At 39.8% G+C, this 20844-nt stretch overlaps 1 protein-coding gene across 1 annotated transcript in view; it reads left to right on the forward strand.

Moving 5' to 3' along the window:
* The window catches only part of GPC5 (glypican 5), a 1180543-nt gene that overhangs the window by 237435 nt on the left and 922264 nt on the right, over window positions 1–20844 (forward strand). The window contains exon 4 of the mRNA XM_037132503.2: window positions 20169–20302. Coding sequence (XP_036988398.2) covers window positions 20169–20302 — 134 coding nt within the window. The remainder of the gene's footprint in view (window positions 1–20168; window positions 20303–20844) is intronic.

Here is a 20844-nt window from a genome sequence, read left to right on the forward strand (position 1 = left end):
CCAAGAGAATCTAATACAAAAACAAAAGGCATGCACAGGTATTCAGTTTTATTCATAATATGGCAGCTTTATTCGTAAGAGCTAAACAGTGCAAATGACCTAAGTGTTCATCAACTGACAAATGGATAAACAAAATCGCTTTTAGCCATACAATGGAATGTTGTTTCACAATAAAATAGGAATGAATTGCTGATACATGCTACAATGTGACTGAACCTTGCAGATATTATGCTACGTGGAAAAAGTCATAAAAGACCACGTATTATATGATTCTGTTCATATGGAATGTCTAGAATAGCAAATCCATTGGGACAGAAAGTACATTAGTGGTTAGCTGGGTGCTGGGAGGATGGGGGAATGAGAGAATGTGGACATTTCTTCTAATGCCTATAGGATTCTTTTTGCAAGGAGAAGTAATAAAATAGTGTAAAATTACATGGTGATGGTTATACATTTTTCAACGCAGGACAACTCACTGAACTGCATATTTCAAAAGGGTGAATTTGATGGCATGTGAATATTATAACAAGAAAACCGTTATAAAAAGTTTTAATGTATAATTTTGAAAATTGACTCATACAGATGGTAAACCAGCATATTCCAGTGGATAATTTCCATTTTTAGCTTTGTTCTTTTGGTTGGCATATGCTTCTTGAGACTTTGGGAGCGAAGAGGGACAATGTTTCTTCTAATTGGCATCCAAACAACACACTAAAAATGTTTTTAGAGATATTTTATCATCAATGTCGCAAGGCCCTTCAGAGAAAGATTTGACCCCATATATTAAAGGTGTTTTTTTTTTCCCTCACAGATATTAACTTTTATACCTTGAAAAACTGTTTTGCTCATTCAGGATGTTTCCTGGTCAGGTAAAAATGACAAGGTGCGTAGTCTCATGCATTTACACAAACATTTATGAACCTACATTGAGTGCTGGCCGTGGTGAACCAGGTGTCTCTAGACAGTCAGTACATACCAACGAGGTGAGCGGCTGTCCTGCTGGGTGTTACCATAGAGCAGCTCACTCTTCATAACCACTGGCAAGTCTGCTGTGTCCTCCACCCATAGGTCAGAATGATCTTCCCAAGGTACAAGACCCAATATGCTTAGAATCATTCATTGGCCTCCCATTGACCTTAGAAGAAATCTAATGCCTTTGTATTCATCTTCAGAGCTTTGCGTGCCTGGCCCTTTACTGCTCACGGCACTTTAGTAATTCTTTGCTCTGGCCGGGCTCGACTTCCCTTGGTTCTCTCAGCACACAGTCTTGCCTCCTGACTCTTGTCAGTTACACTTTTTTGGAAAGTAAGCTATTTCCCAACTATGCCCCCACTCCAAGTCTTTATCTAGCCAAGTCCATTGCTGATCTTTATTTTTGTCTCCTCTTAGACATTACTCACTCTGGAAAGCATCTCCTGGCCTCTGTGGAAAAGGTTAGCTAACATTGTCACCATACCTTTTCCTTTACAGCATTTTGAATATGTGCAGCTATTTAATTCTTTGTGTACATTTTATACTGAACTGTATGTGCCAGGTGGCAGAGCCTGTCTGTTGTGCTCACCATGGTAACCCTCCAGTCTAAGTCTTGAGGACACACGATCTCCTTGATGAATCTACAGTAATATGGCCGCCTGCATTGCCCAGACTATTGGAACTGTCTCCAAATTGAATTTCCTGCTCCACCTTTGCCTTATCTGTGTCTCTATGAAAAAAAATCCACATTCCTCGGCGTAGTGTCAATGGTCTCTGGGCCATGACATTGTTAGATCTCACTTATCAATATCATTGTCCTTTCCTTGGCCCCTCCTCCCTGGAGTTCATGTTCCAGATTACCTAAATTACGTCACCTATTCCCCTCACTTCATTGGGGCTTGAATATTTATCTACTATCTCCACCTCACCCCCAAAACTGGGAGCTTGTCTGAACCCTTGCAGGATCTTTTCCATGTTTTATATCCCCAGTGCCTAACAAGGTGTCCGACAATGTTTGTTGAACTGAAATGACTTCCTGACTTCACAGTAGAAGCTTCTTGATTAATGGACGGAATTAGATTTAATTTCAGGCATTTACAATTTTTCACAGAATCTAAAATTACTAACATTTCATGTCTCCCATGAGAGCACAGGAAGACATTTGCGATGATCTATGATTCTTTTAATGAACGCACAGAATGCTTCCATTTAAACTATTATGCAGATAAATACTCTGGCATTATTAACATTATGTCTACATTTATCTTAGGACCAGTCAAAAATGCCATTTATCAAACGAGGTTATTAAAATAAAGGCAAAACAGAAGTAATAAACATTGAAAGCAAATCTTGGTCAAAGTGCACATAGTTTGAGGAGTGGTCCTGTACCATTTCCTCCACTGTCCAATTTTCAGTCTAGGCAGGCAGTCATTGGGCATTTGGGCTTCTCCATTTCACATACTAGTTTGGTACAAAGGCCACCAGAGCTGCTCAGGGGCTGGAGCATACTGAGGCAGACTGTCAACCTCAATGCCCTTGACATTCTACAGACACATTTCTGGTTTATAGAATCTTCATGGTTCACCTAAGGATGTTTAACAAATTTTTAAGAGTTTGTTTACTTTCACAGAGAGAGGTGAAAGAAGGGAGAAACAGAGGAAGAGACACATCAGTGTGTGGTTGCCTCTCATGCACCCCCTACTGGGGACCTGACCCATAACTCAGGCATGTGCCCCGACTGGGAATTGAACCAGCATCAACGCTTTGGTTCTCAGGCACACCCTCAATCCACTGAGCTACACCAGCCAGGGCTCATCTAAGGAAGTTTTAACAATTGCTTTCTGAAGTTCTCCAGTGTTCTTTCAGGTGATTTATTCCTAAAGTCACAATGGGGACCCTTGTGATATCAGCCTGCTGGAAACTGATTTCTCAGATTAAATTCCCACCTTATTTGTATATGCCCAAGAAAACCTCCGAGCACCAGTCAGATACAGTTTCTACTTGACGTACTCTCTCAGAATGTCCAAAACTTTTCCAAACCCACCCATCTGGAACTGAACCCTCATCTTCTCTCCCAAAGCTGGTTACCCTTGGTATCCTTTGGCTCAGTAAACCCACTTAGAACCTTAGGAATCATCCTTGACACCTTCTTTACCTCCCACCAAATTTCCAGTTCTGATTTCTGCTGATTTCCTACATAAAATATATCTCACATGTACCTGGGTCTCTCCTTTGTACCTTGTTTGGGTGATTGGAGGCTGCTGTGTCCTCGTTATTCTAATCTCAGTCAATCCTCCCACCCTCCTCCCTATGTCATCTCATCTGCAGGGTCACTAGAATAACATCTGGACAACTCAGCAGTGACCACATTTTCTCAGGATGTAATGCCCTCCAATGAGAGACTTGACAAATCTCTTGTACATGACGTGCAGCTCTGTATGTGTGACTTCTAAACATCTCTCAATTCTATTCTCCCACCAGAAATTACCCTCTATTCTCTGCTACCCTGGGGTTCTTTTACAGATTTGGACCCAACATTCCAACCTCTGAGACTATTGTATGACAGTCATAAAATGATATGACTGGCAATATTCAGAGCCAAAGTATAAAGATGTTCATATTTGCAGCAATATTCTAACCACAACACTGGAGACAAATAAATATCCAATAATGGGGGAATGTTGAATGAACTAGGATAGAACCACACCATGGAGGATTATGCAAGCTTCACAGACAATGAATTTAAACTGCACCAATTGATATGAAAGCATTTTTTATGTGATATTATGGGTTGAGAAAATGAAATGAATAGAAACACATATAATTGTACTTTATTAAGTATTCTTACATAGACTACCTTTATGTTTATAAATACACTTATGTATGTAAATAGATGGGAATGTGTTTTTATGAAAAGGACATAGAGAAAAATGCTGAATGGTTTGCTGCAATTGATTATCTGGGGAGGAAAACATGAGAACGGATGTAACGAGGAGAGTGACAGTTGGATGAGCAAGAAAAATAATAGAAAAATCGATGGCATTTCATGGAACTTAGCATCACGATGTGCTCCCAGTCATGGCATGTTATACGAGTGTGTGTCTGTATTCCCTGTACACATACATAAACGAGGAAACATAGACTTAGCATTTGTATGTTGTTGTTACTTCCAGGTATATTCATGAAATAAGTAACATTTGAGTGATCAAAGAAAGTTTTTCAGAGATGCGTACCACATATTTCTATTTAGAAAATCCAGACAGAAAAAAATGTGTGTGTCTCTGCTTATATATGTTTGTAAAATTGAGGAGAATCTTATAGAAGGTTGGATTTCACCAATTTGCTTTCCCTTCTCTGGTAGTATCCACCATTGGGAATGAGTTGTGAATCCTTCCAGACCTCGAAAACCCATTTATATTTATAAATGAGTGTAACATTAAAAATAGATGGTATTTTAATTTGAATAGCATATATATCTCACTTTATTTTTCAAATTATTTTTACTCATAATCTGTTTTAATATTTTCCTTTTAACAATATATACTATTTCAAATCATAACATGCTATGACTGTGTAGTCATTAAACAAGATGAATACTAATCTCTAATTGTTCATTATTAAAAATAAATGATCTCTCCAATATTCTTCTACATGCTTTCTTGTCCTTAAGGGCAGCTGTTTCTTTAGGTAAGATATACTTAAGTAGAATTGCTGGCTGGTAGAGAGTATAAAACGTCACCTTCTTGCCCACACTGTTGCCAGGATTCGACACTTTCAAATGTTTTTGGGTCGGGTGGAGGAAAATTGTATTTTTAAATTTAGAGTTAATTTCTGAGGTTGACCGGTTTTCATATATATTCTTTTGCCATTTGTACCTCTTTTGTGACTTAGAAATTCATATTCTTTGTTCGTTTATTTTTTTGCCATCAGGCCATTTTATTTTTTCAACTATTCTGTATAATCAGCATTTGTGTATTAATTACGTTGAAATCATTTCCCCAGTCCACAGTGTCTCTATGAAGTACCTTCCTAACAATTTTCTGATGATGCTCTATTTTTTTACACATGAATGTTACGTGGAATGTTCATTACAGGTCAGTAGACATGCAAATTAAGAAAGGCAGAGAAAGCTACAGTTCTGCAGTGTGGTAAACAGGCAGACAGAGTGCTCCACTTTGAGTACTGTGTGGAACAGGCTATTCAAATTGTCCCTGGAACAGTCATTTGATTACGTCTAGCAAATGGTGTGGTTGAGAAGAAACATTATTTGCATGAATGTGTATTAGCCTGGTTGGGGGCGGGGGTGGCTTTGTTATTAGGAACAACTGAAAACATAGCCAAGCAAAATAATTCCTCCTGTCTTGCTCCAAACTGCTTCAAAAAAATCCTATTGAGATGTACAAACCAAATGATTGCAAGTTTGCTAAATAACGTCAGGTTGAGAGATCAAGGCTGACTTAATTTTACAGGTGATATTTTAACTGAGCATTTCAAGATGATGACATTTAGGCAAGCAGAAAAGAAGACAAATACAAAGACTGAAAAGTCCAGGGGCAACTCTGGATACTGTGAGTAACACAGTGTAGCGGGGGCGCATAGTGTTTTAAAGTGGAGTGCTGGGCAATTTCAAGATTCCTCTGTAAATCCACATGAAATACTTTATTTTGTACTCATTCAGAAATGAACCAAGACGGCTTTGAATCAGAGAAGCATCGTGGTGGGAACTGTGCTTTAGGAACGTTAGTCTGGGAGGTGGGTGGGGTGGACTCCAGTTGGGAGAGCGTTGGAAGGAATGTCAGCGAGGATGTTCTTACGTGTTTCCAAGGAATAGCTAATGCGCGCTCTTTCCCGGGAGATAGGATTTCCAGCACAGGAAAGAAATGAAAACAAGAAAATGTGGGACCTGATGAAAGAAGAATCACGTTGATTGAACGTGTGAAACCTCTAGCTGATGTCATTTCTGGAGCATCTTTAGACATCTTCGGCTTCCACAAAGTGGGGAAAATATGGCCATCTTCATTTATTCTCCTTTCAAAGTTTTATCTAATTACTACGTTGAAACATCTTTACTTTTACAAGGTAGGCTTTTTACTCCCTTTGCTGCCTGACATGGTCAGGATTTGATTTTGTGTCTCTGGGGATTGTACTTGACCTTTCAGAGCCCCCATTCTTAACCCTGATTTCAGATTGCTTCTCTTTCCTTCCCTGTGGCTCCATACCACCTGAGAATGGAGGCTGTTCGGGCTGGGCGGCCCCCTTCTCTTCACAGCAGAGCCCAAGAGTGTGTGGAATATCAGACTAACTCAAGGGAATTAAAATGTCATAAAGCTCAATGATCACATAAGGAAATTGTACTCCGCTCCCGCCAAAGACCGTATTGGAAAACATAATTGAATCAAATGTTGCCTAGTGTAACCAAGTTAATATCTACTGTTTAGAAATCTATTCCATCTCCATTCCATTAGCCTCAGGCTAAGATTTTTCTCTCTTTCATGTTTCCTTTTTGCTAGTGATTCGGGGTTTGTCCAAGATCTCCCCTGGTCTGGTCCCCGGTGACTTTTCTCCAGGCACCTATGCAGCGTACTGCTCATAACGTTCTTTTGACACATAGCTTACACCCCACTGAGAGATTACTTCAATTGCATTCAAGTTAACTTTATTTATCAATTTTATTTTTATCACTGGAAATCCTCCTTATCTAACTAGATGATCAATTCCTTAAAGACAAGAAATTAGAGACTTGGCAAATGTCTTTCAGGTCTGGATTTTATTGCCTTTATCAATAAAAACTTTCTTTGCATAGTTAAAAGAGAAAAACAATCCCAACATATAGAGATTTTCACAAACTTCCTCCACTGCACTGTTAAGTGTCCATTTTCCAAAGTCAAAAAATGAACAACGCTTATAGATTATTTGCTTAAAGTTGGATTGTATAGCTGGTGGTGTGAGCAGCCTCCTCAGGTGCTGCAAACTACCATAACCCTTCACCTCCCCTGTCATTAAAGATCTGTCGTCTGATGGCCAGGGGTGACTCCGTTATGCTTTGCTCCCCCTTTGACTTCATGGCCATCAGGGATCCGAGACTCTTGGGTTATCCAGAAATATTCGTCCCGCCTGTATGTGTGGTTATCTGACTCTCTCCCTACTCCTGCCTGCCCAGCCGCGTCAACCAGTACATGTACCGTCTCTGAGCTCTGCAGTTCGTGGGTGTCACGGTGGACATTTCCTAATGGTCCCCCAATTTACTCCTGTATTTCTAATCCCAAGATCATGTCATCTTGTGGAAATGTTCAATAAGTTTACTCTCAAGATTATACATTGTGTGTGTGTGTGTGTGTGTGTGTGTGTGTATCTTCTTTCTCTCCTTATCAGGATCTAGCTTCTCCAATGCATGTGAACTTAATTCTCATCAGCCATGTACAACTGCAGAAGTAAAGGCATCCCAAACTCAGGTTACTTGTTTAAATAACATGTCCCCATGGTGGCACTGACACCCTTTGAGAAACAGCTCACTTGTTTTAGAGTAGAACCCTCTTAGACCAAATGATCTGAAACAGGGTCTCATGATTACCACGAACCATGTAATCATGTTTTAATAGCTACTGTCATAAAACAAAACAAAACAAAGCAAAGCTTTCTAGACCCCGTGCCTTTCTTAGGCTCTGCCCCATAAATTTTCTCCCCTTTCCTACAACACTCGGTGAGAGGCTTGTGAATTTCAGTCTTTGCTTTATTCATTGTTCTGATCTCATACTTCCAGTATCACTGTACTGTTCGCCACACTTCTCCATGTAAACTACACATGGGAAGGTGGGTGGAGAGGTACTAAAGGGTAAAGGGGCCAAATGTGTGGCCATGGAAGATGATTCGACCTTGGGCGGTGGGCACACAGTGCAATATACAGATCATGTATCCTAGAGAGGTACCTTTGAAACCTCTATAATTTTATTCATCAGTGTTCCCTCTATGAATTAAATAAAAAATCAAAATTAAAGAAAGATACTGCATAGAGATAAAATAAAAATGAAAAAACACCCTCCACATTTGCAATTTGAGATCATTCACTCTCATGGGATTCTTCTCCCCAAACTTCTCAGGATCTTTTCCACCTTCTGTCTGCCACCACTTTTAAATGTTGGAGTGTTCACGTGTGAGTCCTAAGTGCTCTCCTCCATCTGCACTCATTCCAAGTACATCCCAAGTGCAAGTGCTTGTCCTTGAGCTTTCAGCTCATATAACTATTGGGCAGCTGCTCCGGGGTAGATAGTGGTCATAGAAAGCCGGACATTTCCAAAGAGACTTTTATCTTGCTCCCCAAATCCATTCTTTGCTAGTTCCCATAGTGACAATTCTGTTTACCCAGATGCTTTAGCCTAAAAGTACCAGAAGTCATTCTTGAATCCACTGGTTCTTTCAGTGGTTATATCGAATCCATCCTCAAAAAATGCTCATTTCTCCCCACTCCTCTGTCAGTTACCTATTTTAACTGAATAACATTCTTTAAGACACAAAGTAATCTATTTCATGTTCTATTTTTAGTTTCCCCTGATAGCATGTAAGTATGTTGAGAACCGGTTCATTGCTTTATTCCCACATCTTAGCATCTGCACTTCAAACAGCAGGTACTCAATTTATTGATTGACATTTCAATCCGTAGTTAAACAAGAAATAAAATAACACATTTTGACTTTTAGCCCTGGGAACTTTCTAAAGTAATGTGGCCCTATAATTGGAAATAAGGAAGATAAGGGCGGAAAAAAGTAAAATTGCAGAAGGCAGGAGGCAAAGAGGGAGGGAGGAATGGAAGAAGTCGGGGGGAGGACAGAAAAAGAGGGGGAATGATCAATTACCTTGGTCAGTAGACAGTCTGTTTTTCCTTTATGCGTTTGATCACATTGTCACTGCAGCATCAGCCTAGTAGTTTGACATTAAATAAAGTGAAACTGAATATTAATGAAGAGTGTGTGTATCTAAACATTTTTTACTTCAGCCTTCAAGTTGGATTTTTCTCTAAGAGCCGTGAACTAAATGATTTTAAATGTACTCCTAATAAGTTTAATTAATGATTATGAACAGGATTGAAATGCAGAAGCTCCCTCTGGTGGTTTAATTTGCTCACAGTGAGCCAACTCCAAGACCATTTTATCATTCTGCTTCTCCCTGTCCTCCTCCCCCCCCTCCTCTTTTATTTTGAAATACAAGTTAGAGGGACAGCCTTTATGAAGATAGCTACACAAATTCACGGGAAGAGGCAACTCCCGGAAAATTAAAAGGAAAAACAAAGAGAACTCAATCTCTCAAGACCAGACATTCTGTGGCTCCCAGAATTCTTTGAAAAGAATCACTCTGTCCTGGCTGGTGTGTCTCAGTGGATTGAGTGCAGGCCTGCAAACCAGAGGGTCACTGGTTCCATTTCTAGTCAGTTCACATGCCTGGGTTGTAGGCCAGGTCCCCAGTAGAAGACATGAGAAAGGCAACCACACATTGATGTTTCGCTCCCTCTCGCCCTCCCTTCCTCATTCTGTAAAAATATATAAATAAAATCTTTAAAAAAAAATCAACCTTATTTGGCCCTGGACTGGTAGCTTAGTTGGTTAGAGTGTTGTCCCAATACATTAAGTTTGCAAGTTTGTTACAGAACAGAGGTCAAAGAGGGGGCAATATGTGGCCCACCCAGGGATGCCAAAAACTGTTGCAGAACAACAGGAGCCTCCCCCCAAGGACAGTATGCTATTACCGGCCAGACCACCTACTGGGCTCATCTGTCTGCTGCCAGAGGAAAGATGTCTGTCAATGCCAGAGACTTGTGAAAAGGAAAGGAAATGTTTATTTAAAGCTATACAGACTTAAAGTAGTGACCCGATGTCCCCAATTAGAATATCAAAGTCCTTTAGGATAACCACAGATGCCCACAGTGCTTCCTTCTCCCCCTGCCCTAATTCGGGGTACTGTAACTCAGAGAAAGCAGCACATGTCCGTGTTTCAGGCTGGTGGCACCATCAGCTGTGTCGCCATCCAGGCAGGATCTCTAATTAATCCAAAGTCATGTGGCACCTTCCTATGGTCTACTGGCAAGAGTTCTTTGTAACCATTTTTTTCAGGCAAAGTCTCTCCTGCTTCCCAGGCCACGTGGCCAAAGGGAGCATCCTAAAGCTGCATGGGCCTCTTCTACCAAAGCTGCAGGGGTCTGCAGTCTGGCCCAAATCACGTGGTTCTTTCCTTCACATGGCTGTGGGGGTCCCCACTCTGGCAAAGCTGTGTGGTACTCCTCCAATGGCTGCCATGTCTGGGTTTTAAATCCCTGAGCCAGTTCTCCTTTGCAGCCCCATTTCCGACTCCTCCTACAATCGGCTACACTAGCCAGCATTCCTGTATTATTCTAAGTTTACTGAGTCTGGGCAGGTGTGGCCCCCTGCCATGGAGCCAATCATCTCCAAGCTCTCACGCAGGTGCTATAACTCGGGGGACCTGCCCCCAGTTATGTCTTGAGTGGAAGTCACTTCCATCCTCCTGGCTCAGAGCATGGCCACAGCTATTTAACATATCTATGCAGCCAGGTAAAGGTTATAGGTATGTTAAGTGACCGTGCTGGAGGTGATCTGTGAAAATGTTTCTATGCAAAACAGGTCTCAATGGCCCTGCTCCATTTGTCCCTTCCCCAACTTACACCTGTAGCGGGGGAAGGGTGAGGACATCTTAATATTTTCTGGACACCTTGTGTTCTGGACCCCATTCCAAATCCATTTTGGGCCCCCCCTCTTGGCTGTGCCCTGTTACAAGTTCAATCCTCAGTCAGGGCACATATAACAATCAACCAATGAATGCATAAATAAGTGGAACAATGAATCAGTGTTTTCTTTTTTAAGCTTTCATTTATTTTTAGAGAGTGGGGAAGGGAGGGAGAAAGAGAAGGAGAGGAACATCACTGTGTGGTTGCCTCTTGCATGCTCCCTGTTGGGGACCTGGCCTGAAACTCAGGCATGAGCCCTGGCTGGGAATGAAGCCAGTGACCCTTTGGTTTGCAGGCCCACACTCAGTCCACTGAGCCACACCAGCCAGGGCAACAAATAAATGCTTTTTTCTCTCCCTTACCTCTAAAATCAATTTTATAAAAAGAGTCTTATTACTCTTTGCTAACTACAGAGTAAACATATCTCTAGCTCTTGCAAAGTGGAAACAGTAGGTGTTTTCCCCCTTATTCAACTTTAACTTTGTTTTATTTGCTTTTTCCCCAGGAACTGGGTACCTTGTACAAATTTAGAATTCTCCTATGGGTAACATATTTAAAGGCAGTGCTTCATAGAGCCTTAATAATTTACAACTTACTATATTCTTTGTTGCAACACAAGCATGCGCTAGTGTTTTAAAAGTGCTGTTATGGTTATAACTTTTATATTTCTTCCATACTTGACTACAGAATTATTTGTGCCTTAAATTTGTAAGTAGCCAGTACCTTACTTCAGTGGTGGTTGCTCCATAGTTTTAGGGTATGATATTCTGAAATATCACTTATTTTTATCACCTTCCTTCATACGAATATAGCAAAAGGTTTTATAATAATATACTGTCACTAGGCCAGAATTCTACTCATTATGACCCTGATTTTTCTCACCAAAAGTAACTTCGGATGGGAAAGCATCTGGTTCACTAATAGAAATTTTTAGGAAAATAGAATATATTTCTCCTGGCCGGGTAGCTCAGTTAGTTGGGGCATCATCCTGGTACACCAAGGTTGTGGGTTCCATCCATGGTCAGGCACAGATGAGAGGCAAACAATGAGTCCATAGGTGGGTGTAACTACAGAATCAACGTCTCTCTCTCTCTTTCCCCCTGCCTTCCCTCCCTCCCTCCTTTACTCTCTCTCTTTAAAATCAATAAATGTAAAAATTTTTTTAAAATAGAATTATTTTATAATAGCTCTTTAAAGTTTAATTTTACTGAATTTCACCTCTGATCATATAATTTCATTATATTATTTTTGTTCAATTAATATTTAATTATTGTTTGTTTCATTCATTTCTTTAAAAGTTTATCCATATTCATTCAGAATGTTTTTATAATTTCATTGAAGTATATGTTGTATTACATTGAAAAATATACTGAGATCATATTTTGGATAGAATCTCCCTGATTCAAGTGTTTAGTTTATATTATGGTACAGAAGGACACTATGATATGTATTATAGGATTAAAAGATATATATATTTTTTTTTAGTCAAAACACCAGGACATATTATGAAGATTAGTGTATTTGCTAATACGAGGGAAAATAACAGGATTTTTATCATGTTTTTATGAGTTTTTCATAGCTACTTTCTCCTTTTATTAATTGCGTGTAACTGTAGTTCCTTAATTCATGTTTCAAAGTAGGATTAAGCTACAGAGAAGACCATTTAGGATGTTAACAACAAGCCTGACTTGGGCATTTCATTTTCCAGGGTTCTCCTGAGAAACAGAACTAATAAGACATATATCATCGATATATCTGCATTGATATCGGTATATAAAGATATTAATTATGAGGAGTCGGTTCACATGATTATGGAGGCTGAGGATTCCCCCGGTTTGCTCTTTGCAAGCTGGAGACTTCAGAATGCCAACGGTGTAATTCAGTGCGATTTCAAAGGCCTGAGAACCTGGGGTGCTGATGGTGTGGATCTCCGTTTTGAGAGCAGGACAGATGAGATGACACATTCCAGTTTAAGCTGAGTGGGGGTGGGGTGCGTGAATGCAGGAATTCCTCTTCCCTCCATCTTTTTTTCTATTCTGGCCTTCGGTGGATCAGACGACGGACGCTCACAGTCTGCTGAGTCCTCTGGTCCCTGATCTGGATGCACCTTCCCTGGCACACGCAGAAGTAATGTATCATCTGGGCACCCCGAGACCCGTCAAGATGACATATAAAATTGACCACCACAGGGAGTCAACAGGCAGTTAATATCATCACTGAAGCTAATATTTATCAATTGCCTCCCAAGTGAAAAGCACCAAAGAATGTGATATTAATAGTTGGTCTCTGGCCAGTGTGGCTCAGTGGATTGAGCACCAGCCTGCAAACCAAAGGGTCGCAAGTTCGATGCCTAAATCAAGGCATGTGTGGGCTTGGTCCCCAGTGTGGGATTCACGAGAGGCAACCACACACTGTTGTTTTCCTCCCTTTTTCTCCCTCTCTTTCCCTCTGTCTAAAAATAAATAACATATTTAAAAAAATTGGTAACAGCTTTTAAAAAATATTTGTGGTATCAAAATATCACTCATTCCTAAGTATTTTAATATTCAGCTTTAAATATCTATGTGGATTAGAAAGGTTTTCATTTTAATCAGGGATTTAGGGGTGGCTACAAATCAGTAGCATTTTTATATTGAACGTCTAATATTTTTGAGAAAACATTAAGGATTCATAAATTCAAGAATATATAACATAATTGATTGTAAAATTTAAAATGAAACCCGATACAACTTTGCTTTTCCAATTCTGTTAGGTATTTGATCAGACTAAACTGTTTTGTTGTGATAGCTTATAGATAAGGAAGTTACCAAATATGCTTTTTAACAATGTTACCTGGATTTTTGTAGAAGAGAGGAAAATCTTACTTTGCTATCTCATGAAATTAGAACTTGAGGGCTGTGTACCATTGGAGAAGTGTTTTCATAAATCAGTTATTCTGATTTTCCTCCCAAAACCAGGTCAGAAGTCAAGTTGTCTAGTACTCCTGTCCTTATTTTCTCCTCATCTTCATTAGTTTCCTGGAATCTCAAAAACGATAACCACCATATTTTCTCTTGTTTACTTTCATGTCCATAAGGAAAATGGGGTTCTGTTGTCTATATCTGGATCATTTTTTGATACAAATTATTCCTTTCATGTAGGACACTTAAGAACCAGGTAGTATATAATGTGAATCCCTGACAGTAAATATGAATATATGCATAGTCAGACCACTGATAAGCCTAAAAAAAGAGAGTATTGATTCAAAAGTTAATAAATTCTACCACTGTCTACATGCAGTCTTAGGAAATATATTTTGCTGTTTCAGTCTTCAAATATCTTCTATATTCATATAACTTCCAGCTCCATTAGTTTAAAGTCCTTCCTCCCTCTCTCCTCCCTTCTTTCTTTGTTTTTTTTCTCCCTATATTCCTTCCTTCTTGTCTTCCTTCTTTTTCCTCCTTTTCTTTTTGTATTATCTGAATTCTTCTCCTGCCTCTGAAAGATTATCTGTCTGATCTTTTTAACCTATATATATATTTTGTAACTTCCTCTATTTTCAGGGGTATAATTATGGGCTTTATGCAGATGATTCTATTGGAGATTCTTTTTATCTCCAATCCATCATTCAGAACTACCTTTTAGCCTTCCCTCCAAATCAAAGCTCTAAACGAGATCTAAGGACCAGGTAAACCAAAACAGTAAACATATTCTACCATCTGTCTTCCACATATCAGTTACTGGGTCTTTACTCACCCTGGTCACCAGATTAAAAACTGCCAACTGCTTAAATGCTTTGTCTTTCTTACCTCTTATAAGTGAATCAACCAGTAGCCAAGTCCCATTCATTCCACTATAACAGAGCTTTCCCCTCCATTCCCCTCTGATTTCATGGGTTCTTTCTGAGTTTATTCTAATATTCTCTTGTCTTACCCATGGGAAATGTCACTTTGTCTACTGGGTCTTAAACACGGCTCTGATAGTGCCATTGCTTTGCTTACTAATCATGAATAAGTATGTTGCATAGTCGGCCAAATGACGTGTGAACTTCCTTAACTTGGCACTTCAGTGCCCCTCACCTGGGATCTGGCCCAATCTGCCTTCCTAAATTCTCAATGGAATAAAGTTAAGACAGTGGGTTTCATTTGTGTCTCAAAAAGTTAGTCTCGTTCTGATTTCTGGTTACAGATTTCACCCCTGACACCAACCAGGTCTTATGCAAATTATTTTTGAGAATTGTAGGGAACTGGGTAAGAGAACGGAAATAAGCTTGTTTGTTGTTCTAACTGGAAAAACTGTGGATAGCATGTTTCCTTCAGATAGTTTAAAAGTAGCTTTTAGTATAATGGAGCATGACACATTTGAACAAAAACGGCCCTGTTCCTTACTTTTATCTATTATTAGTGGTAATATCTGTATTATTTTCTGCAAGAATACTTGAAGAGTCATTCCTTTTTAAATTTCCTTTAATCACCTCTCATTTTGACACTAAGCATTTTAACTGTGGCCTGCAAAAAAAAATCTACATATACAGTGATGTAGACTCTATCTTGGCCTCACCTTCTTATTGCTTAATAAACACTCATAGTACTTCCATGTTCGTTGCTTTTCAATTGTTTCAATGTTTTTTTTTCTTTTCAGTTTCAATTACTAATAAACAATTAAAAAGACTATTACCAAGGAAATGAAGCCTGTGCTTGTGGGAGTTTGTTGAAAACAAACAAATGCTCTTTACAATGCCTTTTGAGATTATTGGCAAAATGCTTTCAGGATTTGAAGGTTTGAACTAGGCTGAATGAGCAGATGCACTCCGTGGCTCTGGGAGAAGTTGATCCTTTTGGGTGCTAAGTGACAAAAAATTGTGGAAACAAATACATGATCAGAGTGAGAGGAATGACAGTAGTCAGGAGCCGCTGAAAGAGTCACTTCAAGGTGAGACAGTGACTTGAAAACCAGTGGGAAGCCAAAGATGGAACTTATAGCAGGAGTAGGTGAGTATTAGGGAGGAAAATCGTTGTTTTTTTTTTCCGAGACACTTCAGACTGATTGCAGGGAAGAGCGATTGAGACCAGGGAGGGGAAAGAGGAGGAAATTGCAGTATAAATCAAAGATGAAAAACTGTCAAAGTTAAGTGTGAGGGTTTTATCAATAGCAGGAAGGTGCTAGTTATTAAAATGTGCCACCCAAATCTGCTCCTCTCAGGGGAGCTGGGCTGCGAGGCTAATGTGCTGGGAACAGATGGTTTTCCGTTCCCTTTCTGTACAGTGTGAAGAAGCGCTCCCTGATAGCAAGTCAACAAATACGCTGGCTTCAAAACGTATTTGGGTTCATTGGAATCTGCTCTGTGTTCTTGTACCTTTGGGCAAAATCAAAGGCAGTGCATAACTCTGGGGCTTGTACATTTCCTTTTGCATCTGGAAGAGAACGTCACAAAGATGCTAATGGAAATAAAGATCTTGTGGGCTGGTACTTTCAGCTCTCCATCTATTCCCAGCTGTTCTGGGAAAGATGTTTAATAGCAGAGAGGGTCCTGGGTCCAGCGTGGGTGGGGTACAGGGAGGTAAGCTTTTCCCTAACTCAGAACTGCAAAGTGGTTTTATTCTCTCGGGTCTGGAGGATGAGAATACTGGGATTCAAGGAGGTTCGGTAACTTGGTTTAGAGCTCAGGGCTAGTCACATCGGACTGTGATTGCAGCATTTCCCTTTGACTCCTTTCGTTTCCAAGTATCCTGTAGCTTTGCTGAACAATTGTACCCTTGATGTTTCCACCATCAACTTATACCGTCTTCCCTTGATCCTTGTTACTCAAAGTGGTTGACAATGAAGATACTTTCCTCCTTTTTTTTTGAATATTTTAGCACCTCACTAATACAGTTACAGTCTACTATCACTACTTTTCACCTTCAATGGTTGGACATTCACTTTGAGCCTTTTAACACCTTGGCCTTACACTTCCCTAACTTCTCACTTCCAATAATTTGCTAAGCCCTGTTGAGTTTCTTTTTCAAAACAGACTTTATTTTTTTAGAGCCGTTTTAGATTCACATCAAAATTGAACTGAAGGTATCAGGATTTCCCATCTAGCCTTTGTTTCCACACTTTCATAGCCCTCCCCCATGTCAATTATCCTCTACCAGAGTGATACATTTGTTATGACTGGTGAGCCGACATTGACATGCCATTGTCACTCACCGTCCCTAGTTCACTTTTGGTGGTGTGTATTCCGTGGGTTTGGACAAATGTATAATGACATGTATATCCCATAATAATATCGTACAGAATTGTTTTGCTGACCCATAATTCCTCTGTGTTCTGACTATTCATTCCTCCCTGCCCCTAGCAACAGTCAATCTTTTTACTATCGCCATAGTTTTGCCTTGTTCGGAATGTTGGCAAAATGCAATAAGTAGACTTCTCAGCTTAGCTTGTTGTACTTAGTGATAGGTATTAAAGTTTCCCTTATGTCTTCTCACAGCTGGATAGTTCATTTCTTTTTTTGTCGTAGATAATATTCTGTTGTCTTGATGTACCACGGTTTATCCGTTCGCCCGCTGAAGGAGCACTCGGGTGCTTTCAGGCTTTGGTAGTTACGACTAAAGCTGCTGTCAGCCTCTGTGTGCAGGTTTCTGTGTGCACATCAGTTTTCAACTCCTTTAAACACTGAGAAGTGTGAGCGCTGGGCTGTATGGCAAGAAGTTTTTCTGTGTGTTTGTTTGTGGTTTTGGTAAGGACCAGCCAGACTGTCCCCAGAGTGGCCCTGCACCATTTTCTGTGCCCACCAGCAGTGACTGTGAAACCCTTGCGGCATCACGCCCTCGTCAGCATCGGGTGGTGGTAGTGTTCCGGGTTGGGCTCCGGGTTGGGTTCACTGCTCTTCTCTGTCCAAGGAACGCACGAATCCTCCTCCTTGTGGACAATGTCAGCAGTATAGTTCAGCTAAAACTTTCTTTCCTGAGGACTTCTTTAGGGGTCTATTAACAATCGCCTGCCTTTAACAGGTCTCTCTCTCTTTTTCAAGTTATAAAATGCTGTCAGATTCATTTGCTAAATATTAGCTCAGGGGGTTTGCTTTCCTATCCAACAGCCAGCAGAGGCTTCTGTCTAATAAATAAAACTTCTTAGCTTGCTGTTTACAGCTCTTCCAAGAGATTATTTCAACCTACCAGTAGAACATGATTTTCTGTTACCATTACCCTTCATGTGCCCTTCGTTCCAGGCAGAACACATTTTTATTCATTTTCTGTATCAGCCTTATGTTTTCTTGCACTTTACCTCTCAGGATTTTCTCCGGCTGTTCATCGTCATTCACTGTTCTGACAACATGATATATCTAGTCAATCTCCATACAACCATCTCTTCCTCCGTGTTCCCCTTATACCTGCTCCTTCCTGCTCACCTCTCTTGCCGCTGACTGCAGGCCTGGCGGTTTTCACGTGTTTTGGTGCAGAACCTTCTTTGCTCTCCTCCCCGGGCACACACAGCCATGGAGATTTTTCTCTTGTGGAAATCTTAAGCTACTACTTTCCTGCTCGGAATCTTTTGCTTGCTCTCCATTCACTGATGCAAAAGTTTTTTAGCTTGGTATCCAAGTCATATCATGGCTTTAAAACAATTGAGATATAATTGACATCTAACATTACATTAGTTTCAGGGGTATGACATAATGCTATGATATCCGCATGCATTGCAGAATGACCACCGACATAAGTCTACATGTTACACCAACATGTTATCATACATGTTACAGCATGTTAATGGCTTACCTCTCGTACCACATCCTTTCATTGTATGCTTTTGTTCTATGTGAACATGCTAAGCTGTTGTGTGTGTACCTCTCTTTGCTTTTCTTCTACTCTCTCGGAATCATCTCTCTGCTTTGTCCACCTGGGAAACTCCTAATTCATCCTTGAACCTGCTGTTTAGACGTGCCCTTCTGAAGCTCATTCCTGAGCACCCCAAATAGTTAATCTGTCTATTTTCTAAGTGTTACAATGTTACTCGCTTCTGTGTATTTTTTTGGCTGCTCTTGTCACATTGTATTCCAATGGCTGTTTTACTTGTCTGATTTGCTCTTACCTGTGTACACCGGTCACACCTTATTCAGGTGGATTTGTATCTTTAGCACCTAACAGAATAGAGGTGCAATAAATACTTGTACAGTTACAATTTGGTTGAATTGGAATAAACCTCAGCGTACTCAGGCCCAACAGCTGCCTCAAGTCTTCTCCCAGCTCAGCATCCTTCCCACAGCAGTGCTTCCTGATTTCCTTCCTCACCCATCGTCACCCTGAACTAGAAGTGACCCCACCTGCCTCTAGATCTCCATCGCACCTGGTGTGCCCCAGGGTTTTGATACCCACAACTTGCATGTTGATGTCTAGGAGGAAATTTTTTTTCTTTCTGTCTGAATTGGCAGATGAGAAAATTTAGTTTCTCATCCTCTATCTCTTATAGTATCTAGTACATGTTCTTTGCTAATACTACAAAGCAAAGTAAATATGGGTAAAATAAATGAATTGGTGCATATGATTTTAGTGCTTATCGCATGGAAAAAGCAAAGAATTTTAGAACTCTAAGGATCTTTGATATATCTTACTCTAAAACTTTCATTTTACCCATGAGGGCATCGAGTTCAAAGAAGTCCTCCACCATATTTAAAATTTTAGTTCTTAAGGAGGAAACATTAGGATAAGAACCAAACTCTTCTGATTTCCAAGCAGTGTATTTCCATTTATACTACTCTGCCTCTTTAAGTGAATAAGATACCCATGAGTCTTTTTAATGCTTTACATGGTAATGTGTCCAACTAATGATTTAATTTTTCAATGACAATTTTGTGAATTATACAAAGATCTTTATTAGATTAGTCTTAAAAATACAATGAATTTTCCTTTGCAATACACAAAAAAATTTAAAGATTTAATAATGCCCTTCAAATCAAACCAGATTGAGGAATAAGATATAGAACTATTACAAAATGAGATTGTCATATAAACTTTTTCATTGTCATTTCTAAGAAGTGACCTTACAAAAGTAAACTACTCTTAGAACTAATTTAGAATTGCACCACACACTCAACAGCAATTTTCTTTCATGTAAAAAATCAGACAAGTATATTACTAGTCATATATATGAATATAAACCATAAATGACATCTACCTTGTTTAAGTGTCTAATTTATACAAGCAGGTTAGTTTATTAATATAGCTCTCTGACCAGTTTTGCATAAGCATTTGTGTTCATGTACTTTGCACATGTATACATACAAATGATATAAATGTACGTAGCATTCATTAGTCACAGTTGTCATTTTGCACAGATAATTTGACTCCCCCATGTGGAACACAGGCAAACCTTATAGGCATTAAAGATTAACAAAGGGGACTAAATAAGAATGTGTGGTGGTTTGTACTCTAGCAAACATTACATTCTCATGAACAACCGGAGCATAGCTTCTAACTGTCTTTTAATATTTTCTGTTTGAAAGGTAAATAAGATTTGCGGCCATCCAATCAGAACACCCACACAAAGCCCCCCTTGTTCTTTCGATGGGAGTAAACAGAAGCTTGGAATGAAGATCTCCGCAAGAAATGGCGAAGAGACACTTGCCAACAGAAGAAAGTAAGACATTTGTTTTACAACCAGAAAGAGAAGAGAAAGTAAGCCATTCATTTTACCACAGAATAGAATGCCTTCAGTTAGTAGAACAAAATAATACCATTGGAGAAACAAAAGAGACACTTTAATTACCTTTAAAATTCACTGGTTCCTTCTTATTTCATTAATTAGAAAGCTCCAACGTTTGAGGTCCATGAAAGTTTCTGTGAAAGGGGTATTTTGTTTTTCTTTTTAAAATTTAATCTCGATTGTGTTTCTTCCCATTTAGTCCCCTTTCTTCCCCTCCCCCACAGTCACCACACTGCTGTCCATGTCCATGAGTCCTTTTTTCCTTTTGATCATTCTCTCCACCCGTTAACTGCCACCACCCCTGTTGGCTGTCCTCCTCCTCCCTGTCTATGAGTCTGCAGCAGACCCTCGTCACATGATCACTGTGCACTTAAATGGTTGCCCTGCAGAGCTCTAGGACTAATCCCTTTGGCTGAACTGAAACTGTATGCCCATGCATTAGTACCTCCCCATTGCCGCCGCCTCCTGGTCAGCAG

Source organism: Artibeus jamaicensis, unplaced genomic scaffold (assembly GCF_021234435.1).
Source record: "Artibeus jamaicensis isolate MK-2021 breed Jamaican fruit bat unplaced genomic scaffold, CSHL_Jam_final contig_415, whole genome shotgun sequence".
Lineage (NCBI taxonomy): Eukaryota > Metazoa > Chordata > Mammalia > Chiroptera > Phyllostomidae > Artibeus > Artibeus jamaicensis.